This window comes from Mycteria americana, chromosome 12, assembly GCF_035582795.1.
Source record: "Mycteria americana isolate JAX WOST 10 ecotype Jacksonville Zoo and Gardens chromosome 12, USCA_MyAme_1.0, whole genome shotgun sequence".
NCBI lineage: Eukaryota > Metazoa > Chordata > Aves > Ciconiiformes > Ciconiidae > Mycteria > Mycteria americana.
The window spans coordinates 17,922,922-17,950,443 of record NC_134376.1 but is presented as its reverse complement, the minus strand read 5'-3'; the positions used below and the strand labels follow the sequence as shown (position 1 = coordinate 17,950,443).

Here is a 27,522-nt window from a genome sequence, read left to right as displayed (position 1 = left end):
GGCCAACTTCTTCAGTACTATAGTAGAGTTTTGGCCACTGTGCTGGCCTCCTATGCAATTTTAACATCAAAATGGGAAAAACCTATTGTGGATTTTCTTTGTGATATTGGGGATTCTCTTTTGCTATTCAGTGCTGTTGCTGTGTTTCCAGATTGCTGACTTGAAGGCAGCTAGACAGCTTGCTTCCGAAATTACCTCCAAAGGAGCAAGTCTGTATGACTTACTTGGCAAAGAAGTTGAACTAAGGGTAAGTACGCGCTGGAGAGTGTATAAGAACTTGTGTTCGCTGGGTGCTGCAAAGGAAAAAGGTGAAAAAAGTATCAGTAGTTCTTCCTAACGGCTGCATCTACAATGAATATTCTGTGGGTTTGAAGGAATGGGTCTGAAAGTTTGCATTTTCTTCCCGCTCATATTCATACTTGGATTGCAGTAAGCCTGAGAGAACAGTTTGGCATTTTCTCTTTAGTAGGAAACTGAAATACTCTCTGTAGAACTGTTTGGAAATATTAACTTCATATGTATGTTTTAGCAGTGGGGATAGATGTATTCTGAAAGATAAATGATTAATGCCATTAGTTTTCCAAGTGCAACGCTCATTGTTTCTGTTACAGTAATTGAAGGCCTGGAAAGCCTGCAGGGTACATATTCTTCAGCTTAGTTGGAAAATCACAAGCTGTTGCATGAAGTCACGGAAGTGTCCTGAAACACTGCCGATAAATCTTTCAATTATTTTCTTAAGTGCATTTATCTGCAATGCTGGAGGTTATTCATTTTCTGAAAATAGACATTTAAAGAAGGGGAACCCTGAATGTTCTAGTACTGTTTTGGTAATCTTCAGATTTGCAATATCTGAGCTGTAGGAAGTGCACCCTGTAAGAGCCTTGACAATTAGTGCTCCCAGATCCTTGTTTGATGGAGTACAAGTGTTTCAAAGGGTAGGTGATACACTTATCTGTGGAACACTGCCTTTTCTGCTAGACTTACGTGTCAGCGTGATATGCAGCAGTGTGAAAGGCATTAATGTTTCAAAAGGGAAAGAGAAGTGATAAGCCAGTTGAATTCAACATACACAATTGTCACAAAACCGTTAATTAGTCACTTCTCATCTTGCCTTCTTTGCGTAATTTCTTGGCTTTGAAATAGTTTTCACACGAATCCTACCTAAGGTGTTAATATTTGCTTCGGAGCATTACATTCTTTTTTCTGTGTACAGCATCCCTAAGAACTCTACTAAAAAGTCAAGTATAGGTCAGTATAAGGCAACATTTTTAAAACGTACTCAAGCATTGGTTTGAAATTGCGCATTGTTTAATCACTTTAGATCAAGGCTTTTAGGACTCCAACTGACTTTAGAACTGGGCCCTAGAAAAGGGACTTGCTCAAGTGCAGTGTGCTGAAAGCTTGAAATGAAAAATCAAGAGATGAGTAAGTGCTTCAGTGCAGCCACTTCTCATTGGGTCCATTAAGAAATCTTCAGTGGAACACTATTTAAAGGTGCAATTTCTAAAAGGATGGTATTTCTTATCTAGAGTAGCGAGCGCATGTTTCTCGTGGCATAATGACTGAGTGCACAAGGTGCAGCTAACTAATCCTATATAGGTACACAGTTAATATTTTGCAAAAAGGTTTGACAGATTGAACTTGTTGTCTTTAAGAAATCCTGTCTTAGGAAAGATGACCTTTGCTTCTGTCTCATTAGCTCTGAGTTTATATCCTGAAAGCACAAGGTGACACTATGACAGCACAGTGAGAACCACCAGAGAGCAGCAGAAGAGACTTCATGCTGTTCCTTATGATTTGTGACTGGTTCCAGCCTTCTTCAGTGATTTGTTAAACCTGAAGAACCCATTTTTGGCTTGGGTGTTAAATGCCAAGTTTGGTATGTAAGCATGTGACAAGTTTGAGACTTGGGCCTGTAGCCCAAGGTTAAAAGCCATGAGGCTGCAGTAACCAGTTGTTCAGTGGAATTTGTCAAGTTTTCCTTTTTTAATTATGAGCACCCAACTCTGCCTTTCACTTGAAGTATGAAATTTGCTCATCAGATGAGAGGCTTAGAGCCAAATGCTGCTGTTTTCTTCCATTGCTGTTAGGTCTGATAATGCCCACAGAACTCAGTGGAGCTGTAGTTTTTGCTAAGTAGCTGGTGTTGAGGGCAGGAAGGAATCGCCCTTCTTAATTTCACACATCTTCCCTGGGTCCTTCACAGAGCTGGTGAGGTGCTCAGAAGATCACAGGGATGGCATCCTCTGCCTGCCCTTCCCACATGATTCCAGGTGGGCAGAAGTAGAAGTGCAGTTAATTCTGGCTTTGTGTGGAGAATTAGAACTTTGTCTGTAGATATCAAATTAGTTGCCATTCATCTAGGGTTACTTTTATTATTTTTTAATGTGAAGATTATTGATTTCCATTGCTTATTTTCTGTTGACGTTGCATAGCTAAGTAATGCACACAATAAATTGCACTGGCAGAGGGATTGCGCTATTAAAGGGCAGTAGGAGAGCAGTATTGTTTATTTTTTCATTACATTTTATGTCCTGAAACCTGTTGCATATACTAAAATCATAGAATGGTTTGGGTTGGAAGGGATCTTAAAGATCATCTAGTTCCAAGCCCCCTGTAATGAGCAGGGACACCTTCCACTACACCAGGTTGCTCAAAGCCCCGTCCAACCTGACCGGGGATGGGGCATCGACAGCTGTGATACTCTTTTAATGAATTTGCAAACATGGTAGTTTCATGTTCCCTGAACCTCTTTTCTTTTTATTTTTTTTTTCTTTTTCCAATCCATCCATTTCCAAATATTTAAATGAAGGACCTTCCTACCTAGCTTAGACAGCCTGATGATATATCTTGTTTCTATCCTAAGTGAAGACTGCTTCATTTTCCAGTAACTGTAAAAGAAATCCCAGCATTTGGCACTAATGGGTTGACTAGGTCTGTTCTTACAGTCTGAGCGCTTTTGGGGAAAGATCATTGGGAAAAAGTGAAGTAAAACTCATTATTTCCTTTAGAAATGTTGATTATAATTTGTGTCACAACCTTTACTTTCTTTATTGGAGTTCTTTTTGCACATAATTTGTATAGAAACTGTAGAAAAGCCTTATACATTAGATAAATTTTATTGCTGCAAGTCATGGAACACTTTTTTTAATAAATCACTTTCTGAATGAAAACAAATTTCAGCTAGAGAAGAGTTTATTAAGGCAATGGTTCTATTAGATGTATTGTAGATACACAGTGATGTAAATGTATGTGCATATTGATTGGGAACAGTTTAAGTTTGTATTCGTTTTCTTGGAAATGTGGTACTGTGCCTTTCTGATTCCTTTGCAAATACATTATTTCCTGACTGAATATATAGTTCTTATGTAACTGCTTTCAAAGTTAATCTATAATGTAAAAAAACCTTTAAGAACAGAGGAAGAAACAAAACCTACAGGTATTCATTTGCTGAATTCAGACTGTGATGCTGTTAGTTAAGATTTTGAAAAAAAATAATAAAAACAACCCCAAACCCCAAAAGCTATACTTTTCTCATCAGATGAAAATCACAAATGTCATGTTTGGTTTAAAAAAGAAATCAGCTTTTATATTTGAAAAAGAAGAGGCAGGCATTTCCCGATTAACAATCCTAAAGCAGCAGAAAGCTTAAATATGGAGAGAAGCCGTTTGGTTCCAGCCCTGCAGATAGGGAAAGAGATTCCCTTTCCTGCTGTCAGCGGACCCCAACTTGTGCAGCGGGTTGTGGAGCACCAGGTGTGGAGGGGGAGAAGTACAGGCGATGCATGTGTGTTACTACGGCTGTGTCACCTGCACTGTCAGGTAACTGTTAAACGGGAGCTCGGCTCAGTTAACTTTGGGGAGCAGTTCAGCACTAAGGGGGAAAAGCCTTACTTGATCAGAGGATCTTTGGAGTTAAACGTTGAATTCCATTGAAGCTGTGTTGTTTCTAGACCGACTGTGGATGAGCACAGTATAGGTTATTGGTGTCCTGTGGCAGTGCAATGGTGGAGACACAGAATTTTTATTTTAAAATGCATTTAAGCCTTACGTTTGCAAGACAGTTTTCAGTTTCCAGTCTTACTGGTCCCAGTCTTAGAGGATAAAAATTGCAGAATTGGAATTCATAGAGTATAGTGGAGTTGAATGAATTTTGGTACAACACAGTGAGACCCTAGATGAAAAGGAAATTCTATGCACGGAGACATATGTCTTCATCTTCATTGTTTCCTTTACTGCCAGGGGCACTTTCTCTGCATTGCATTACTATGTAGCCTTAATTTTCAGAATATTTACAACTGGCTTTTGAAGAGTAACTAGAGACTTTGAGTTCTGTTTTTCTTTAATCTGTTTTCTAGCTTTTTTTTTTTTTGATGGGAAAGGTGGAGGTTGCTTTGGATTTGAGGTGGGGATGGGAGATTTTGTTTGGATTTCTTTCTCTCTCTTCATATGCTATACTAGATGCTTAGGATGATTAAAAGAAGTAGAAGTTGAAAATACCAGTGCTGTGATTAAGCCTGTCAAGCCCAAAATCAAGAAAAGCAGCAATAGAATTAATGTCAGTACTCGGGCAAAATGCAGCACCACTTCACTATGTATTCACTTTGGTTTTCACATGTGGTGGCTGCTTCCAGATGTACGCAGCTAACTGCTGCAGTCTTGTAAATGGCCTAAAGATGTTGGAAAAGTCAGTGGTCCTCTATACCCTATAACAGCTGGTGATCAGTCGTTCATGGGGAAATGGCAAGATGAATATCTTTGCGGGGAGGGAGGGGTGATGAGGTGATCCAAATAATTTTTTAGCACAAAATAAAGCAGTAATGACTTTCAAGGTCAGTTGTGATCAGCTGAGGAAGGATGCTCCTGAGTTACCGTACATTGAACATCCGAAATCCAAAAGGAAAAATTCACAGCTATTTATAACACCTCAGCGAAGCTGACTGACTCTGAGTGCCTGCCACTTTGCATCTGCCAGAGGTCCTGTGGACACATTAGCAGGAGCCTGTCAAGAAGCTGCCTTGCTTAGACTTGCTGAATTATTAGAGGCAGTAAGATAATGAAGCAAAAAAATTCCAGAATAAAACTGCCTCTGTGCTGGTGGCAGGCATAAAGATTTTTGACCTTCTCAAGGTTGTATTCATTTTATTTACCTCTTAATTAGCTCTAAACCATGTAAAACTGAAGAAAGATGAAAATAATAATTTTTTTTTAAAATGTACTTAACTTGTGCTGAAGACAGGCAACACAGTGGGTCTGTTTTCTAATGTTCCTCTTGGCACTTACTCCGTCTGTGACCTTGAACAAACTGTTTATTCCCTGTGTATCCTCTTGTGTAAATAAAGTAATTTCTGTAATTTTGTAGATTAAAGCTTTTAACATCCACATAAAGTGTTTCCCAATCTATGGAGGATAAATTTGTAAGTACGTCCAGGGTATTGCTACGAGTGTTATTGTTATGTATGCCCACAGTATAAGCTTGTTCCAAAACTGATGGAAGACATTGAGAATCTCTTTACTGACTTTGGTTTGTGAAACGCTTGAATTAAACTCTTAGGAGAGCCAGAGGTGTTTAGATCCAGCTGTGGAACTGAGACGGTAGTAGTTACAACGAAAAGAGTTGCCACTAAGGACATTTAACTTGGATCTCTTTATTCGCAGCTTTCTGATTAGAGAACCCTGCCTCCCCCCACTCACACTGTTGTAGCTTGCCGCCTACTCTTCCTGTAGAGCGGTAGATCCGATTTGAGTGACGGCTGCATTATTCAGTACTCTTTGGAAGTTAACTACAAAAAATTATTTTATTTGTAATGTTGGAAACATTTTCCATCTGCCAAATGTTAGTTCTGGGTTCGAGATACTGCCTGGGGGAGGCTGATAAATGAATTTCACTCATTTCCTGTGCTTTGGTGACAAAGTTGCCACACATGATTTCTAGTGGAAATTTGTAACTTGCAGTTGCCAGAACTCTGGAGAATTACCTAGTTTGCTTCAATTTTTTTAAACTGTCCTACTTCCAACGAAAACCTCGCCTATCAGTTTTGGGGAAAAGGGCTTATTGCAAAGCAGGAAGCCAAAATTAAACCTTGCAACTGTAAGATATAGTTAAATCAATACTGTCTGGTATTTTAGATTGCTTTAACCATAACCATGGTTATATGCTACATGGATATAACATTTGTGGATGTGTCTTATGTAGTGAACTTCCCAAGAGTATTTAGTTTGAAGACGTAGCATCAGCTATGCATTGATGGGTAGCACATTCCCCCTTGCAGTTTGGGCACCAGTTATGTCAGTGCATTGATAATTTTGTCAGCTAGTTGGAAGATCTGCATTCTTGTAGCTCAGTTCTAGACTGTTTTGAAAAACCATTCTAGTTTGGCGGGGAAGAAAATTGCATTTGAACCATCTTTTGTATTTCACAGCATTTGTCAAAACCTGTAAGAGTCTGTGAGAAGTTCCACTTGGGCTAAATCAGAAACACTGTCTTCTGAATATCTGGTGAGGTTTTGGTTGTTCATTATTCCTAACCTTCCTTCATGAGACACAAAGTATAGCCATGTCAAAATTTTAATTACCTAAGAGGAAAATGTGCTGGCTTAAACATAAGGACAACGATTTTAGCTATTTTTAGCTATTTAAAATGCCTTTTTTCCTGCCCAAAGAGAGCCACCCCGTATTTCTGTTGCTGGAGTACAACAGCCACTCCACTTATTGCTGGTTAAGCTTTGCTGAGAACAGAAACCTGAGTTGTATGGCAATGTTTACTGAAGTCAAAGGCTTGATGTGAATTAAAAGTTTAAACTATCTTTTTGGGTGGTATTGCTGCATACACGATGCCTGCGCCTACTTTTTCTGCAACTTTGCATGATGTCTTCATGTGTATCTTTGAGGTCTGAAAGATGCTGCTGAAAACTGTACTCCTTTTTGTTGCTCTTTTTCTTAAGAAAATCATAACCCTTCCTGAAGTTTTCTTATATGTTATCTATAAGGAAAGGAAATTCTATTTCTAATTTTGTTACAGAAGAATGTGGATAAAGGAGAAACTGAAAAGATTTTTGCCTGACTGGGTGCTTTGCCTTTTTGATGACCATGCTCTTTTTCCCTTTAAAAAACAAAAAAGCAAGCTCCCATGTGTCCATGCTGCCCAAGGACATTTCTATCTGTTTATATTAGGAAATTCACTCACAAACCTAGCTTTTGCTCTGCTAGAAGAGACATATTCCTTGTCATCTTGCCAGACTCTGGAAAAGACATCACAAGCCACCTTCTAGTTAAGTGACACCCTGTAGTCCTGTGGACTAATCCAAGTTTTACTGATGCAGCGTGTCATGAAACTTTACATGAAGTACATTAAAGGTGAGGGTTTTAAGGATGTAGGAAGATAACAGTAAGCACGTGCTGGGGTTTGTGAGCTGAGGGTAATTCAGTGGAATTGGCTCTTGAACCAGAATACCGGTGGACCTGCAGGGGTGTGTGGGGAGGGAACAAAGCAGTGCAACTTCGTGCCTGCCAGAAAGGTTTAAAGTTCCCTTTCTTGCCTCAGCAGTGTGTATGCCAGCATTTTTAAGGGGTTTCTGTCATAAAGCATATGTTCAGATTACTTCTTATCTGGCTAGGCAGGCCTTCTGATTCTTTTTGGTCTGCAGAAAAATTATGCTTTCCAGTTGGTTTTCTGTCCCACATCTTCTTGTGGCATGCTTTTTACACATCGGGATAGCCAGGGGGTTTCGGACACTGTCTTTGATTGAGGGCTCTGCATTGCTGAGTAGAGAAATGTCTCTGTAGATTCCCTTTCTGGACTGCTGAGATGAGCATACAAGAAAGCAGCATAGCCTGGAAGCAGCAAAATTCTCAATTATCTTGACCTTTAATCTCTTGAGGAAGAAAATAGGCTGTTAGGAAGTATCAGATTCCTTCAGAAGGTCTGGATTATTTTTAATGTCCCTCCTGTACCTTTCTGTTCATATACAACAATGCCTAACGACCCATTCCCTATATTGGCCAAATGTGATCACAGTGTGTGTTAGTAAACTCCCTGAATAATAAACTCTTCAAAAGGAAAGCGTTATTGCCTGCATAGACAGTAGTAGTTGCAAAACCCCTATTTGCAGGGAGTAGGGGATGTAATACTTCCTGGACTAAGACTGAAGGCAACAGTGGCAGTGAGGAGGTAACTTCTGTATGCATCAGGCTTACAAACGCCTGAAAAATGAGGAAGGATTTAACCTGTGGTCAAAAACTGTTTGGTGCAAGACCAGCGTGTTAGAAAAAAGCTTTCATTTCTGGTCCTTATCACAAGAAAAGGTGTTTAGAAACCTCTGCTAGACCTTGAGCACATCAATATATACGTATATTACACACATTTATCGTGAGTGACTTGTGTGCTGGTCATGCTTAATTACTTGCCTCGGTTCCTTGCTGCAGTTCAGAAGCTATGTGCATCCATTTATCCATACATCAAGCATGCAGGAAGCTGGTTTATCAGTTTTTGATGCATAATAATGGAAAACTATTACCAGTTGAAAATGCTTCACTGGGCATATTTGCAGAATGGTTTTTGCAATAGTGGCTCTTCATGGTTTGCAGAATGGTTTTTGCAGTAGCGGTTCACCAGGTATAAAGCTCCTGGGGGGAAAATTCTCAGTAAGGGAAGTGATGGGGTGCATTTGCAGAGATGCTAGCATCCTCCTGCCCCTGCTTTTTGTGGCTAGTAAGTGCATTTGGCTTTCTGCATGGTGACATGACTGTGCAGCAAGGGAGTGTGTGAATTTAGGATGGCTTCAGTGTTTCACGTTAACACTGGGCACCCAGGGAGACAGGAGTATCAACAGGAGTGTAATGAAGTTTAGACTAGACATAAGGAAGAAATTTTTTACGCTGATGGTGGTGACACACTGGCCCAGGTTGCCCAGAGAGGTGGTAGGTGCCCCATCCCTGGAAACATTCAAGGTCAGGTTGAACAGGGCTCTGAGCAACCTGATTTGGTTGAAGGTGTCCATGCTCATGGCAGGGGGGTTGGACGAGGTGACCTTTAAAAGTCCCCTCCAACCCAAACCATTCTATGATTCTGTGAAGTTGAATGGATTACTTCTTGCACGTTAACATATTTGCTCAGCAAGACAATGCATAGTAGCAAGTGCACTCAAAATTTGCACTTTAGTTCACTTGGCAGGAATCTCCACATATAGACAAGTGCCAGCATCACTGCTACTACCTTGACAGTCCACTGACTTTCAGAGAAGCTCTTCATGTTTCAGTAGGCCAAGCGATAGTACAGCTATTTCCCATTCCAGGTCTGGCATTAGGCTAAATGAGCCAAGCTACAACTGAGTCCATGAAAGTGCTTCTGCATTTCAGAATGGACTCACAACAGTATCCTTCATAAGGATTCTGAACCAGATTGTAACACCTTGCACGCAATGGAACTGTACAATGTCCCTAGAAAGTGCTGTTTGCTGTTACCAGTTTCTGTTAAGATCAGAAGATGCCAGGAGCCGCATCTTGACCCTCTGCCAGTACTTGGTCTGTGGAGCCCATACGACACTTGACAACATACCAGTTCTCTCTGTAGTGTTTACTGCTAATTCTTGATGCTTTTGGAGAGTTTTGTCTCATCTTGTCAACAATTTTAATTGTCAGTATAGATTATTTCTTGTCTTATATTTGACATGCAAGTGGGCTGAAATCCAAACGTTCAGGAGCTTTTATCTGTTTTTTTGGTTTGGGTTTTTTTTGTTGGTGGTGGCACGTTGCTTTTCTTTTTTTTTAATTCAGGAAGATGACAAAGCCGTACTGTGCTTTTTTAATCTGCAATACAGGTGTAATATAGGCATCTAGTCTCACTTCAGATGTCCGAGGGTGTCCAAGACATTTGAAGAGGGCTGGCAAATATAATACAGACTTAGGGCATACCTGGAAGATGACAGTGGACACGTTTGTTCAGGCAATGGAGTCATCTGCACGTTCCCATGCGTTTCAGAGATTGTGTACATACCGTAAAAGGTACTATACTGTCAATAAAAGGTAGGTATTCCCTAATGATCCTGGAGGGGCAGAGAGATCCATGTGTTTCCACATCCAGGAAACTTAAGGCTGCAGACCTTTGTGCAACAGGTCTTTAGTGAAAGGAAAGGCAAGTCCTGTGCTGCTTTCCTGCATTTTAGATTTCAACCAGCCTTTTTATGTTTAGCTGGATGTTTGGCAGTGAAGCTGCAAGAGGGTTTGATAAGTTTACTATCTCTGTATCTGTATCCTACAGGATGCTTTTTTGCCTATCCTACAGGATGCTTTTTTGCCAAGCAAGGTAGAACTCTTGGTTAGGTGAACCAGTTGCTTCGTTATCTTTTGGCAGAAAGAAGCTGTACTGCAACACTAACCTGAGTGTTGCGAGAATAATGGTAACTTGTGGTCCTGTGTCAGGCTGACTTCTCCACCAAAAGGTGGTTGCTGCAGCAACCGGCCAGAACCACAGCTCATTGCCTCTTCCAGAAGGCTGGCTGCTGATCTGATTCCTGTGGACAGAACCTCAGGCTTCTGCTCTGAAGATCTGCTGTGGCCTTCTCCCTCGCTGGTGGTTGACCCAGGGGACCATCGCTCAGCAGGGATGCAGATTTGAGATGGGTAAATTCTTTAGACAGATGGAGTTTTGAAGGCTTTAAGATCAGTGTTATTTCCTGAAATGACTGCAGTACAGCTTTGCTCTAAGGAAATTTATCTTCACTTTTGATGCCAAAACTGGTGCAATTTGGGCAGAGCTGGATTGGGCAGTCAGCTAGTCTTTGATTAGAAATCTTTCTTACTTTGTAATTATATTCTCATTTCCAAAGAAAACTAAGTTTTCCAGCCTAAACCAGCCAACTAATTTGTTAGTACTTCCAATTGGCTTTGTCCGAAGCGAGACTCAAAACTTGAAGAATTGAAGTCTCAGCCCTTCTGTGCAGCACCAAATATGAGTCCAACCAGGGAGGATAAATAATGCCAGCAAATGGTGTCTCTTGTGTGCCTTCGTGTGTTTTCTTTAATAATTGTCAGCTTTAGTTCATCAAAAATAATTTTACACTTGGCTTCCTTGATTTTTAATTAGTATTTGTCATGTAAAACTATAGCCAGGGAGCTCTTGGACACTTGGAACAGGAAGCACTGGTAAGTGGTAAACAATCAGCTTGTTCATGAATACCTCTCTGGTTTTGCGTATGTTTTTTTTTCCTCAAGTTCTAATTACCAGGCACAGTCCTAAATTGTTCTGCTTCTTACCTCCTCTTGCCTTGATAATTTTTTCTATATTTTTCATCTCTCCTAAGAATTCTATTTTTAATGGTTAATTTAAAGGAAACCTCTTGAGTATTATAATGTGTATTCTGATTAGTACACCTAATTGCAAGAGTACATTACTTTAAAAGAAAATGAATGAGGCTGTGTTTTTCAGCTCAGTTTCATTTGCACACTTTTTTTTTAGCACAAGGAATTGTGAGTACAGCCAGTGGCAATGTAATACCTGGTACTTGGACAAATTTAGAAAATAGGCTTTGCCTTCAAGTATACAGCCTACTTGTATCCACAGATTTAAGCACGAACAGAAAAGCTTCTGTGTAAAGGCAGGTTTTAAAAATCTCTGTTGTCACATTATCGCATATTTCGTATTGGGTAAGAAATACTAGTGAGTATGACTTGGGCTGGAGGAAAAATGTGCTTTATTTGCTTATGTGGGAGTCAGAGATAGTCAGAGTGGTTGTGTTAAATTCATTTTCTTTAATTTGCTCATGGCTTAACAAAGTTTCAATTGGCCAACTTTGATATTTTAATGTAAATGCTTTTCCTAAGATCTTCATAATCTTTGTGGAGTGTTTATTTTTATCCAGGCATATTAATGTGAGCTGCCTTCCTTTTCATCCTCTTTTATATGGCCAGTTGCAGGGTCCTTCCTGAAAAGAGATATTAAAACCAAAAGTTTTCTCTTTGAGAGTTTTCATAGGATAACAGGAAATGGCCCGGTGACGGACACCCAGGGAAGCTGTTACAAACATCCATTTAAAAATTTGTTGACAGCTTTGATAGTCTCAAAATATATTTATTTTTCCATTATATTTCCGTTATATATTACTGTTTTTCCATTATGTTTACTGTATTTTCCACTTACATTTACTACTCCAAAGTGTGAAAATTAGGTTAATGGCACTGTTTGTAACAGTGAAGCGAAAAATGTACGTACAAATGCAGAGTCTTAGGGAGGAGCTGTGTGTGTACAGAAGCTGTAATGGTCCACTTGAATTCTCCTCTCAGTCTGTTGGAGTGCGAGGCGGTTAATTGCCCTGACCTTCTCCTTTTCCAGTTTAGCCCTGATTCTGCAGTCTGAAAATACAAATTTCTGCTTTTATACTACTCTTCGTTGGCCTGACACATTTTTCCAAGCAGGTGTGACTGTAGGACTGAACCGTGTTCTAGAAAATGACGTAGATTTCTGCACAAAGACTGTGGTATGTACGTGAAGCTTCCATGGGTAGCAGAGGGAAGGCAGAAGAAGAAAAGACATTAAACTTGTATAAATTATTCCAACTTAAAAGGGTAGATCCTCAGAATTGTATCTAAAATGCATCAGTTATCCTGACCCAACACCCACTGCAGTGACTTGTGCATGTTCTGGGGGTGTTTTACCAGGCTACTGAAAGGAAATTGGTAAGGGAGTTGTTTATAATTAAAAACTAAGGTCCTTGCTGTTTCTTTTATCTCTTTTGGAAGTGGGAAGGAACATAATTTCCTTCCCCCTGCTGAGTGATAAACTCTTTTGTTTGAAATACGTTTGCTCTGTAGCAGAGATCTCACTGTTGCCATCAGAAGAACCAAGTACAGTTGGCAGGGCGGTGTCTTCACCAGGCTGATCCTGGCTGCCCTTTCAGTTCAGGCAAAGTCTTCACAAATAAATGGGCATTTTGTTGAGCTTGTTAAATGCATAATGTTCTCAGAATAGCTACTGAGCTACATTATTCTTGTCCAGTCTTCCTCCAAAAATGTCTACCTGTGGCGTTATTCAGGAATATGTATTGTGCAGACTCTTTGTAGCTTATTTTCATCCAAATTAACTTTCTGCTGCTTGGAACTTGTATTTCTGTGTGGACAGGGGAATGTTCACAAGCGCTTTAGGCGGTGTAAACTGTCACTGCCACTAACAGATGTAGCTTCTGTCACTATCCCCAACATAATATTTCTTCTACTTCTTTTCTTGTGCCAGGAAAAAAGCCTTCGTGTAGCGTGTACCAGGCTTGTTCAGGGAGCTGATCTAGCAGAGGAATAAGCTCAGCACATAAGCTGAGCACATTTTTTTGGCTGGATCAGCTCCCTGATTGGGTTCACCATGCAACTCCTTGAGCTTGAGTTGGTAGGAAGGGAGCTGGGCTGCCTCTGCTAGTACTTGCCTATGCAACCTGGAGTTCCTGGCATGGTAATTTGACAAAGTAGTTGTATCTGCTTCCAGATTCATCTTGTAGTAGGCTGGGTACAGCCTGTTGCAATGTGTATAAAGCATTTTTAGATTCTTAGTCAGATGTTCTCTAGAGAGATGCTATTTCCATCTTTATCCACCTGTTACCAAATGGTTTGCCAACATAAGATGATTTTAAGGACATTCAGCTGGAAAGATCTCCCTCCTCTCCTCCCAGTAGCAAACAAGTAATCCAGAGTTCTCATATAATGACCAGGTCAGTGTTGTAAGACATCATACAAACAAGTGCACGCTGAATACCCCTAAGCCCATCTGTCCCCAAAACTGCTGAGAGTGGAAGAGGGTTTTTCATCCTTCGGAATCTAAACAAGGATCACTGGGGGTTTTTTGAGGAGTCTGAACCACTTCTTTATCAGAATTGGAGAATCTCTGCATCATCTGATTTTCATGTGGGTGTAGGAGGCACCTGCTGACTGTCCCAGCTGCCTAGCAGAGTTAGATGGGTTCATAGTGCTTGCTGCTCCACAATTTTTGTGACACTGTGCTCATCGACCTACACTATTGTTTTCATGGGTCATGTTGTAAAGATGATGAAATCTTCTGTGCTGTGTTGCATACCTTGCTCAACATGTAATAACCAGTGCAGTTTCCAAAAATCTGCATTCAAGAATACTTGCAGTTCAGACAGTAGCACTTATCTTGTTTTGAAAAGATACTTTAATTGCTCACTGTTAATCTCAGCCTCACTTAACTGACTTTTTCATCATCTCCTGTTCTTTAAATCATCTGAGCCTTAGTGAATAAATACTAAATCCTACTCCAGCGATATGATCATCTGCATAATAAATGTTGCTTGACCACCCTCCGTTCTGCATATATTAGTTCCTTTGTGTAGTGTTTAAATACATTGGTGCATCTTTATTTCATAGGAAGCAAGAACAGAATCTATTGCCAGACCTTTGGAGATAAATGAGGCTGAGAAGATGATGAAAATTGCCATTGACTGTGTTCTGGTAAGCAAAATGGTATTTATTTAATTGCAAAATTATCATTCCTCTCCTGCAAGAAGAACATAGCTCTTTTTATCAACAGCCTAGGGTTAAGAGTGCCAAAGCACACATCACCTTCAGCTGACTAGACCAACTAGTGCTGCACTTGGTTAGTTAATAGCTAATGTTGAACTTCAGTTAATGGCTAATGCAGACTTTGGTCTTTAGGTAACATCAGATGTGTGAACAGAAGTTAATCAAGGCAGAGATCAGTCTGTGATGACTCCTTGTGTCGTGGTAATGAATACGGTCACTGATGATCCTTATGGTTTATTTGGGAAATCTGTTGTGTTCAGAGTGGACAAGCATGTTAATCGAAACTGATAGCTCTCCTGGCAGAGTGAATGAGGTGTCGGTACAGTGATGATTGTGAGCTGGCTGTCAGAAATCACAGCCTGCAGCAGAAAGGGTAAAACGATGTTAGCAGCAGCACCTAGGAGAACATGTTAAGACCCACTCTGCTGTCAGACTGTTGCACTGTATAATTGTGTTGGTTCAATATGCAGAAACATTCCTGCAGTCAGTGCATCAAAGAACTGCACTTGGCCTCCCTTGGCCTCTCTCTTGGGAGAAAACACATTTTAGTCATATTCCCTGCCTCTGTTAGGAGCTCAGTAGTAGCCCCAAAAGCTCTACAGGAGGGATAAAAATTGCCTAAATCAGCACAGAAATCAACATCCCACCTACATTGTCTAAGCTGTGTAAACTTTGCGGAGTCAGGGCTGCAAGGGTAACTTAGTACTTGGTAACTCAAAATATGCTGGTACCTCAGGAGCTGTGAAGTTGGGCTCTGGAAGCAGGATGGCTGAACTGGCCAAGGGGCGAGAAGAACTGGCACTGTGCTAATTAGTGCCATGTCAGCACATCGTTATGGTTCTCATTTCAGGGGCCTTTTGTCTGTCCCAGTCTTGGCAACGCTGTCCTTGCTCCAGTGCTTGGGTTCCTGTATTTCTAAACCATTAGCTGCACTCACAGCCACTGTGCAAGGATGGTAGTTAATTAAATCCTAGTGATTACTGTAAGTTACTTAACTGCAAACTGTATCCAATCCAATTGTATAATTACAAGGAGTGGAGTTCGAGATTTAAACAGCCAATGCATAATCAATAGATACTCCAGGCGATCTTTCCTTATGTTTCTGCTCCTACTCGCAGTCTATATGAATTCTGAATGTTGTTAATATGCATTGCTATTCTAGGCAGTAGTGCTAATAAACTAACAGCAGCATAGTAGAGCAATTGGCTTCTTGGGAAATATCAATAACACGTAGCTCAGCTGGTTTAGTTCTGGACCAGTTAATGAAATGACCTATTATGGCTGAGCAGCACCTAACAGTTACTGCCGGAATTTCAGGAAGCGTGAAATCCTCTCTCTCTCTCTCTCTCTCTCTCTCTCTCACTCTCAAAAGATGCTCATGGTTTCCTGAGCATGAGCACACTGAATGTACTCTGAAGTACACTGAATGTACTTATTTTAATAAGCTGGAATATTCCCGCTTCCCCCTCCTGATTCCTGTAGTGTGTGTTGTAATGTTCAGGATGCTTCCCAGATTTTGAAAAAATGGATAAAGCAAGACTTAGAAAAGGATGAAGATATTTGGATAGAGTAAGTTCTTTATAAAAGTGACCTTTATCTTGAAGAAAAAAAAAAATTGATGGAAGCCTAAAAATTCTTAAAACAGTACCAAGAAATAAATGCATTTCTCACCTGAGTTTATTCAGATACTTACACATCAAGAGATGTCTTTATGCATCCTGTCAGATTTTTTTGAGGAGGCTTCTTTTCTTCCTATCTTTTACTGCTTTTTCAGTGAGAAGGAAAAATAAAGCCCAGGGCAAGTTATGCGGGTCTTTTTTCTTCTTTTAAGAATGTCTGGGAAAAAAATCAGGTATTTTAAATCTGTAAATGTCCAGTTAGTTCGTTATGCTGGCCACAAAGAACTTTTTAATTTTCATTGCCTGGCCAGTTTAAGTTCTAGCTCATTGTTATAAAGTTATTTGATAACCTGAGATGTGAGATTATACAGGACAATGGTCAGCATCTGAAAGATAATTCTAATTATTCCAGTGCATGCCATGGTTCACCATCCTTCTCTTTTAGGAACAAGTCCAAAAGACTAAAGACATGTTGAATAATGTGGCTTTGGATGAAGCCAATTTGGAAGCCAAGATTGAAAAACGAAAATTGGAACTGGAAAGAAGCCAGAAGAGGCTACAGACTCTACAAAGTGTTCGGTAAAGATTATGAACTGATTATCTACTGCATAAATGAGTGTTAGCGTAAATGATGGACCTGTGCATTGTTCATGCTTAGAACAGCAAGGAGTGAAGTCTGTAATGAGACTGAGATGATAGCCTGTGGAAGACAGAGATTCTCTTCTCTAGAAATGCCCAGTCTGGATTGTAATTGTTCATTTTTCCGTTATCACGTATTTGAAATCAGAATTTCAGGGCTGTTAAAAGTGGCCAGAATATTATTTGATGGGGTTGCTTAATTGCTGCTTGAGCTGTACAAAATGGTCAGGTAGCATGGCTTTTCATTTGTCATTAAACATACATGGTGTCAGGTAGTTCTCCTGAAAATGGCAACTGGTGCAAACATTCCCTCTGTTCCCAGAGGCTTCTAGCATTCTCAGCCACCAATAAAAAAAGTTCATTATGCGTCCCTTGTTAGGATCGGTTCCTCTAGGCAGTGATACAGCCTGCCATAAAATCAAGATGTTCAGATTCACAGTTTGGGTTGATTTCTTGCCCTTAATTAAACTGCAGGTTTATACAATCTACAAGATCATGCTCTATTTTTGACCTCATATGGGGGAAAAAAAAAAGCAATATTAGAAAAATGAGTGGTGGAAGGAATGACATTGATTCATATACATGTTTTGATCAGTAACTCTCTGGAGGAGGTGTATCGGGTAAATGTGAAGCATCAAACAGCAGCAGTGTTCTTTGGGGCACAACAGTTGGCTCTGTAATATAAGGACATCATCACCTATTGGTGTCAATTCTAGTTATGCTTGTAACAACAGCACAGTTTTGTAGCAGGTGAGTCTCCAGCAAGGTAGGTGATTTACCAGCCATGCTACAAGCTAGGTTTTTTGAGTCATGGAACAGCAGGATAATTAACTTAGATTTCTCTGCCAGAGGGGCCAATATGCTGCCTATCTGCCTGTTTGGAAGGGAATGGTAGTGGGTACACAAAATCCTGTCCTTTGCTATATATAATTTTTGCAGGATAGGTTGGTGGGTTATTTTGTCTTATGCTTTTAGTCTCTGAAGTAGTGTGGAACCTTAAAAACAAAAGGTCCTTTTAGATTGGTTTAGTAGACATGGAAAGGTAGCTGCGAACCCAAAAATGCTTATTTCAGAATTCTGCATATACAGGTCAATATTTCGCTGAGTAGTTTGCGCTTGTTTTCTCCAGTCCTGCTTTTATGGATGAGTATGAGAAGATTGAGGAGCAACTGCAGAAACAATACAGTAGTTATCTAGAAAAATTCCGTAATCTGACCTACATGGAGCAGCTCCTGGATGATCATCGACGGACAGAGCAAGAGATGTTTGAGGTAAGACACCTTAGAAATGCTCAGCAAGACTGTATATCCTGTAGTTCTTGGCTTTATAACAGAAAAGTTTTTAATACCCCTTTGTCAAAGCAGCGCATTACTAGTTGTAGAGCCAGCTCTGAGTGACTGGCAGTTTACTGACAATCCAGGAAGTGTGACTGCTCTTGGACAAGCATGATAAGACAGCTTTATTTTGTGAGTTAGTGAAGTTAAACCAGTGTAGTGATGCCCCTTTCCAGTCTCTGACTCCCCCTGACTCATTTTCAGTTGATGTTTTTTGCCCATGAAGAATGTTTTCAGTATTTCTAATTTTCCTTTTGCTACATACAATGTATATGCTAGGAGTTATTAGGGGCTTATTTTTATCGTCTGCCAACAACTGATGTATAAGCATTTCTCAGCAACAAGGCTTTTCAATTTCCTCATAGTAGTCCTCTTCAATGAAAACAGCAAAGAGTATCAGTGAAAAGATTGGATATGCTGGAATCCTCTCTCACATAGACTTCAGATTTGTTTGGCAGAAATTCTGTTTTCTGTTGACTTGCTGAATTGTATCAATTTAGCGCACTTCTCTGTTTTGTATCCTGCTGGATAATCTGCATCTGCATCTCGTCTTGCTCCGTACTTTTCTTTGGGTGTTTATTGGACTGCAGCGCTTTCAGCCGAACCTTTCATTCAGCTTCCTGTAGCTTCATGTTCTACTTGTTTGGCTTTTCATCCTTCTCACAGTCATTACCCAGTGTATCTACTGTACTTCATAGAAAACATGTTTTGGTGAATGATCTCCGCTTGGACCTTAATACTGGTGGGTGTGCTATACCTTGAGTTAACCAGTGCTTCCTCTTTCTGGCTTGTCCTTTCATATGCAGATCATGTTTTATTTTGTCAACACAACTTACACTTCTTGTTCCTGGCAGAAATATGGGAGAGCTGTGCATAATGTGCCTTCTGTCTGGCTATGACTGCATGTTTTGCTTTTGCCGTGTCTGTATGTGTCTACTGATGTGAAAACAAAGTAGTTTGACCCCAAGTTTTTTAGTCTTCTCCTTTAAAGTATTCATACCTGTGTTTAGTTATAGTAAAATTTTGTGACCTGTGCTTAGGCTGCAAATAAGGCTCAGTAACTTTATAGTCCCTTCTCCTATAATCTGTGTCTCTTGCATCTGTGAGATATCTTCTTAGAAAGCCTTGTCATTCTATAGAACTGATTGCACCGAGAAGCCTCCCCTTTGATGATCGCCTGCACTCTGTTCCTGTGTGTCTAAGCTGCACAGTACAATGTACAGGGGGCTTCATAACCAGGCTTCAGGCTGTTCTGCAGTCTGGAGAAAATATGGTAATTTCCATCACCTTTTGGACATAGGAAAAGGCATGCTGTATTCTGTTGAGAAGACTCAAATATTTTGCTGCATTATTTGCTTGAGGGATAAAATAACCTGTCTTTTAGAAGATAACATGGGCATTTGACAACTTGTTAATCATTGCGAACCAATTTCACATTAACCTCCCTTTTTATAAGCACTGTCTCTGTAGATGTCCTTTCACGTATTTCTAATCTGTAGTCAGCTTGGTATTTTCACGTGTCTTGTTTTACAATGTTCTAGTTCTTCCCCACATCTTTGGCCAAAAAAAAAAAAGTCCTCAATTAAATCATAACCTTGAAATGAAGCCTAAAATCTGAATTTTTTTTTTCCCTTCTGTTCAAATGCCATTGAGACTTAACACCAAAAGTAGAAATGTTTTGAACTGACCTACCTGCAAGTGTTTATAAATTCATGCACAGAAGTTAGTAATGAGTTGGCGTACAGCTCTTCAGGGGATTTTTGTTAAAAGATAATAAGATGAAGAAAAAGCCTTTGTCATTCAGGGCTGTGCCCGTGCTTAGAATATGGAGAGCACTGTTGATTTTCCGTTTTCTCCTTCTTTTTGTGAGACACTCGGAAATCTACCCATATTGTTTTGGCTTTTCATTTACTAGGATAAGCAGGTAACAATGCTTCACCATTGTGCAGAGTTAAAGAGTATAAAAGCTTGTGACAAAACTATGCGGTTTTTCTCTGCACACTTTGTTATATGCAGTATGCATTAGCAGGCATCAGAACTGGAAACATCTTTTAAGATGTGTTTTATGCTAAAAGCAAAATGCCATCAGGTCTTCTTCATTTGGGATGCATTCTTGCCGTGTCTGGTGGTTTGTACTTGCGTGTCTCTAATGATGACCTCAAGTGATCAAGTTACTTGTGCTGAACCCTGTATCTGTTAAATACATTGGGTTAGCTTAAACTGGCATGAAGTTTACCTGTCAAGTCTAGTTCTATAGCTTGAGCTTAACCCTGAAAGTACCCTGAGACCATTTCATTTCACTTCCTGTATATTAGTCTCTTAAATCTTTTCACTAGAGAGTGTTTGGGAAGACCAAAAATAAAAAGGGGAAAAAAAGGGGTGCATTTGACAGTTGTTCTTCAGAACTGGAGACAGGAGCATGGGGATCAAGAACAGAAAACTGGAGTCTCTAAAAATACTTAGAATATTTAAAGGATGAGACTCGAACCATCTCTTTGTGGGCAACAATACAGTGACGCGAGTAGCCATGACTGCTTTCTTGTTGAAGCTGTTGCTTTGGTAGAAGAGGAGGCTATGCACGTGTCTCTTTTACAGCCCGATTTTCAGGAGTGCTGGAGAGTCCAAACTATTATTTGAAATCATTATGAGATGTCAGTGCTCAAAATCAGGCTTCAGGACTCAGTAACTGAAAGAGGACGAAGAATCTGGGTCCCAGCTAAACCAAGAGACTTGCTGGTGGGCTCCTATTTCCAAACCAGTGAGGGGACTTTCTTATTTTAAAAAGATGGCGCACTGTTTAATCCATTTCAGATTAGTCTCTTGCCAACCTGGAACACCAGGGTATTTCTCTTGCTTCTTCTGTCAGTCTTGATCTGCTTTTCAGGTGGTGCTTCATCACCTTTAGCTACTTGGTGAAGCAAAACTGTGGGTCGTTTATTATACGCTTGAAAAAAAAGCAGTTTGCTCCAAAATGATGCTGCATGTTGTCCTAAAGTTTATCATCTCATGTCATTTTCAGAATCAACAGAGGAAAAAGTAACAAGGATAATTACATTTAATCCATTTTAATACACACTCTCTCCCACTGTCAGAAAACTCTGAAAATTATGTTGATTTTTTTCAACCCTGATTTGTCTTTTGTTGCACCAAACAAATCTTAATTATCTTCTGTAGTAGAAGTGAGAGTCAATTCTTTTATCATTGCTGTGTATTTTGTTAAATAGCTTGCCGAAAAAACCAACAGCAATGTAATTAGATTAATCCAGCACTCCGTGTGCTGTTCAGTACTGAGGACTGATTCCTGGACCCCTTGCCCTTGACTAGGTGCATGTTTTGAGGGGGAATTTTTGTTCTGATTGAAAGACCGTTCCTGAATAACAAGACTAATCTCTAGTCCACTTAGACTCAAAGCTGTTTTGGTACCCTGCTGACGTTGCACAGCTAATGACCTGGGCCAGAGTGCATTTCCTAATTAGAAAAGTGATTTAAAGATTGTACCCAAGCACACAGTTTTAATTAAGTGACATTGAGCAGTTGAAGCACTCCAGCCTTTCCAGACTGCAGTGCTGGTCGTTTGTGTGGATTTTTTTGGTTTCTTCTTCCATGTGGTAGGTGTACGGTTGCATGGAGAGGAGCGCTCTGTTGCTCCTGTTGTTGTCTTGAGCTTCCTGTTCCTTTTGCCTCCCGGTGTCCGTAATAACAGGGAGCGGTAGTTGGAGAGCAATTGGCAGGAGTCTCCTGCCAGGCACTGGACTGAGAAATCTCTCTCTGTGTTAAAAGGAACTTAAAGGCATGGTGTTGAGTCTGAACCAAATGAATTGCCAGAACAGAACAGTTAATTGATGATGAAATTACCACCTGCAGAGCACCTGCCCGTTTGATGTGGAAGCCCTTTGAAATGTATGAAAAACATGAAATTCTTTGTCTGTTACCAACTCTCATTTGTGGAGATGTCAGAAGTCGTCACATGACTCTTCCTTTGAGTTTCTCACACTTATTGACAAACTGTCATGCACTACTTATTGTTGGATCCGAGGAATTTAAATAAGGGTCTTTTGTCTTTGCAGTTTCCTTAGCCTTTTTTCATTTTCAGCCACCTCTTTTATTCTGTTTCTGTTCTCTTGTGCTGCTCGTGGAATTAATCCATCTTCTTGCATTTCTGTGCAGAAGCAGGGATTTATGTGCCATGTCTCCTCAAAGATTTGTTCTTATTTTTCTACTTTGTAAAAAGATTCAGCACACTTCATTAATTTTTATCCTGTTTTTAAGATGAAATTGTTTCTAATGTTTAGACGTGAAAGCTATTAGAACTTTGGCTGCTCTAAAAATCAAAGTTTCAGGGGTGTTCAGGTTTAGGGGCTGAAATTTTCTATGGACTATAAATGAATGCCTCTCTTTTACAGGACAACACAGACTAATACAGTTAAAAAGGTGTTTTTGAAACTAGCTTGTGTAATGCCAGAATAACTTGGTGATATCCTTTAGTATTTGCCTTTTCTTTAGGCAGAATATGCTTATTCTCTCTTGTGCTTCTCAGAGGACATCCCTGAAGTAATTTCATCTTCAGCTGCTTTCTCCTAAGGTATTTTAAGGCTGGTTTTATGCTGGTGCTGTGAAATCTTGACTAAGGAATACCATGAAGTGGTGGACATGTGAAAGAGGATGTTCTAAGCCACTCAGTCATTATCTTTGGTTTGGGATTGCTTAAACCATTTTTCTTTTCATCATTATGATATTACTATCAGTAAGCAGTCCATCATGATTAAGCAGGGAAAAGCCAAATAAACAGACTGTATTGTGACTTTCCCTTTGCAACCCACCCTCCCCAAATAAAATCCCCTCTTCATTAAACTAATGGTTTTTAATCAGATACCTGATTTATCCATACCTGAAGCAGATGCTTTATTCTGAATATGCACATAATAGGGATATCTGAGTTCTGCTGCACTCTGAGATACTCCTTGGTTCTGTGGCTTTTCATATCTTTTCGCATTGAGCTATCCCATTTGAAATATTAAATCTAGACATTCCCATTGCGATGTCTGCTTACTGAAATAGCCAGACAGAAGGTTAATATGAAAAGCGGTTGGTTACACTCTTTAATCTTCTAGCTAATGTACATTTGAATTATGACTGTTTGGTAACATTTTTATAAGTACCAGGAGAGCACTCCTGGTCCAGTGTTACTGAATTATATTGAATATCAGATGTAAAAGTAAGCCCAGGCATCTTAATTGTTGATTGCTTCTATTTTGGCATTTAGTCTGGTGTACGAGTATGACAGTATTGGTGCACTGAGACATGCAAATCCCATAATGGAGAAGTGTGGGGGAAAAAAAATAGAGGAGGAAGGGAATGCACAGGGAGAGAGTGAGGGCAATGGAGCGTAGGAGAAAAGGACAGAGGAAATTGCTGGCCTGAGAAATGATGGTCACACAAAAGGAGAAGATGGAGATAGAGAAAAGGTGGAAGGGCATGTGAAGGGCATGTTAGAAAAGATGGAAGTGTTGCTGTGTGCATGGATTCCACTGAAACGAAAATCTGCAATCCCCTACCAATACCCTGGCAACTAGATCTAGACTCTCAAAGGTATCTCTGAATGCCCTGAAGTGCATTTAAGTGTGCATACCTGCTCCTGGTGCTTTATTGGTACTGTCTCTCATTAAAAGCTATAGGAAAACTTTTTGGGAAATGAAGAGAATTGAGATCAATTGAGCTGATCTTAATCAGATCCATCAGCTCAGTGCTCAAAGATCTACATATTTGTCTTGACATCTGATGTGCCAGATGGGTGAACAAGCTTGCCTTGGGATCCCAGATTTGGGGTCATTTGACTCGCAGCTTCAAGCTCTTCATGTCTGACAGACTCTAGAATTTATTTTTTCACAGACCTAGAGCTCAAACAAGAATTGATTAAAACTCTAATCGTCACTTGTAAGTTTTTCTGACCAATGGAAACATTCATATTCTGCCTTCAGCAGCCCATGAACTCCTAGAGTTACCTCCAGAAGAGGTAAAGAGGTTCCTTGTGCATCAGGGCTTGGTGCTATGCTTGGATATGAACCCCCTGCATAGGCTACTCAGCCTAGTTCATTCTTGCTGCTGTTGTAAAACTGTGCTAATTCTGTTATATATGAAATACTCTGCAGCTGGGGAAGGAACACAGGGAGAGTATCTACTAAGTTTTGCAGTGTACTAAGAGTGCGTTTCTCTGTCGTGCTGGCAATTGCTTCTGTGAATTATGAGATGTAATGGCTCTCATTGATAGTGTAGCTTAGGATAGTGGAAATCCATGAATTATTTTCACAAATAGAAATCAGACACTATCTGACCTCTAATACTTTCAGTTCTTAGGTTGTCTCACTGAATTTCTTCTGCAGTGACTCCACTCCAAAAGAAACATTGCATGAAAGCAGCGTCTATTTAGCGCATTCTGAATGTACTGCCTTTTAGGGTTTAAGTATTCTCTTTGTCCAGTTTTATTTGGTAAGAAGATAGAATAAGTGGATTGTTCATATTACGGTCTTTCTGCCTTTCCTGTCGACCTGCATTATGCTTTTGAATATTCACAAGTACTTTAGATATGTGAATTATGTGACAGAAATCTAGCTTGAAATTCACTTAAAGTAGGAGACAATCAGATCACATAAAGAAACATTGATCAAGCAGATCAGCTGGGGTTTTTTTCCATCAGAGATAAACACATAAAAATCATTATGAGAAACCTTTTACTAAGTGATTAAAAACTAAGGAATTGGTTCAAAGAAAAAAAGTTAAATAACTCTTATTTGGGGACTGATGTTTTGCAAGTGATTTGCACCAAATGACTAAGTAGGTAATGTTAAAAGGAGTTATGTGAAATTTAGGAGGTTTATGCTCTGCTACTGGACAAGGTACTTAGCAGCAGAGAAAAGTAGCTATGAGACGAGCATTTTGATTTGCACAAGCATGCATAATCCCATAATGTGAAAAACTGTAAGGTTTTGTGTTGTTTTTTTTTTTTAATGTTAAATAGTAAAATAATTCTCGGTTTTCTAGCTGGGTAGAAACAATTCCTAGTTCAATTCTGTGAAACATATGAAAATTAAACACTATGTACATATGATAGGATAGGTGTTCTGGCAGAACCCTTGTCTAACACCCACCTAGCGCACGGGCTGGCAGTGTGAATTACTGCACCTTGCACAGTTGTTGCCTTTTCTGAGGGCTCCAGAATACTGTCAGGATTCTTTGAGGATGATTCTGAGATTGAGATACCAGTGGGCCAACTTGTGAGCCATACCATTTCAGAAGCATTGCAGCAGGGTCAAACATCAGGACTAAGGGAAGGTAAGAAATCCTAGGGCAAACAGTACACCTTTCTGCCCAGGGACTATGGGTCATATTTGCTTTGCTAGAATTCCATTTACATTCTCATTTGGGCTTATCTTGAGCACAATGTAGTCCTGAAATCAATGGGAACCTCCATTTTAGGCCTCTAGACTCTCTGAGAGCCTGCTTTTTAAAAATTTGTTGGCCTGGAGAGCTATATGCCTGTCTCCAACTCAAGCTTTGTTGCATCTTTGAGAGGACTGATTAGAAACCTGACTTGATCAGAGCCTGTTAAGCAGGGTCTAACTCACTTTGGCAGTGCTGCATTCACTTTAAATACCTGGTGGTGGCCATCTTCTAACAGGAAACAAAGAGTTCATATAGTGCATTCTACATCTCAGTTCCTCTTCAACCACAAGGATTTTTAAACCAACAGCTCCTGTTTCTAAATCTGTAGAGTAGGCTGTAATGAAGCTATCCTGTGTCCCTACTACTTAATCTGGGTGATTATGTGTAGAAGAACACAGAATTATTGAAACTAGAGAAGAAGGATGTTTAAGGTGAAACCTGATGTTGTTGTAGATCATTGGTTGCCCAGTTAGTATTACCTACTCGTTTTGTATTAAAGAATCATAGCCTGATGTGTGTGAACAGTCGTAGAAACAGTGCTTGGCATTCCCTTTTAAGAGAGAGATTTGTCTGCATCATTAGTCATCTTTACTTTCTTCTTCTCTAACCCACCACAATGAGATATTTAAAAATAGTTTTATCCCCGTCTTCTAAGGTAGTAGCTAGAGCACTGACCTGGTGAGCAGGAACGAGGAGTGCAAATGTTTTCAAGCTGGAGAAATCATAAAAAACAGGTCTCTCAATTCCTGTGCTAGGGCTCTAACAAGATGGGTAGAGAAAGGCTTGCTGGTGCTGCCTCTTGGGACTTGACTGGTGGGAAATAAATAAACTGAAGAGTGTGTGTCTCACCTGTAGAAGAGGTTCTCTGCTATAAGAAACATGGGCTGTATTGGAGCTAATTGATCTCAAGATGGAGGGCAGCAGATTCCATTATCAATTCCTGGAACCATCAAGTTCACCAAGAACAACTACTCTTTAATATAATAAACACTGTCCTTGAAAAGAGCGAATAATCCTGACTTCCCTTCAAACACTTAAGGGTTTGTGCTGCCTGTGACACAGGGAGAGGATAATTCTCATGTTAGATTCTAGCAATGGTGTGACAGTGACTGCTTTATAGTGGTGAACAAGACACAGCTGTGACTACTAACTTCCAATCAATATTAATTTGGATGATAATTTCTTCAGACACTGCAAACTGACCTCAGGTTTACGTTACAGAATTGTACATTAATTCAAATAAATCACACATTAAACCAATATCGCTTGTAAGCTTGGTACAATAAAAATGTAGTACGTGAAGGGAATGCTCAATGAGCTGTTATTGAGTCATTATAATTCATATCTTCCACAAAAGCGGATAGGAAAAATGGAGAGGAGTTGTCGTTCTGGTAAACTTGCATTATATCTAATGATGAATACATTTGATTCACAGGATAAAGTCCATCCTCTGTCGCATTATTTCAGGCAGTAGTGAATTCCTGAGTGTTAGTGCTGACTTGCATGAAAGCATTTTAACTGGAAAATTCCGGGCAGAAAATGTTAGTCTGGGTCTTCTTTTTTTTTTTTTTTCCCCCCTCTTCTTTTTTTCTTAGTTCTGGGGGTGATTTAAAGGCCTGTGATCTCGACGAGTCTCATGCTGCAATCTGTGACAGAGCCTTACCAATCCTTTTGTCTTCTGTCTCTTCACAATGCTCTTGAGCTATGCTCCGTCATAGACAGTCACATAAATCCTCAGCGGTGTGCTCAGTGCTGTGTTACCTCTGATGTTCTGCTCCCTTGGCTCTGACCTGTGGTTCCTGGATGGTTCAGGAGTATTTCTTACATCTTCGTGGGGCCTTTGACTTCAAGCCTCCAGCCAGCTTTATGGATCTGGATCTTGCCGAGTCTGAAAGGAAAACCTTAACCTAGCGTAAACATGCTAGATGTACGTGTAGGCAGGATCCCTATGCTCCTTTAACAAACTGAAA

At 40.0% G+C, this 27,522-nt stretch overlaps 1 protein-coding gene across 5 annotated transcripts in view; it reads left to right on the top strand.

Annotated features, from left to right (window-relative positions):
* Positions 1-27,522, top strand: part of CLUAP1 (clusterin associated protein 1) — a 75,628-nt gene that overhangs the window by 8,830 nt on the left and 39,276 nt on the right. For all 5 annotated transcript variants that reach the window (XM_075515265.1, XM_075515262.1, XM_075515263.1 and 2 more), the window contains exons 5-8: positions 152-247; positions 14,365-14,448; positions 16,585-16,718; positions 17,908-18,049. In XM_075515265.1, the coding sequence (XP_075371380.1) occupies positions 152-247; positions 14,365-14,448; positions 16,585-16,718; positions 17,908-18,049 (456 nt within the window). The remainder of the gene's footprint in view (positions 1-151; positions 248-14,364; positions 14,449-16,584; positions 16,719-17,907; positions 18,050-27,522) is intronic.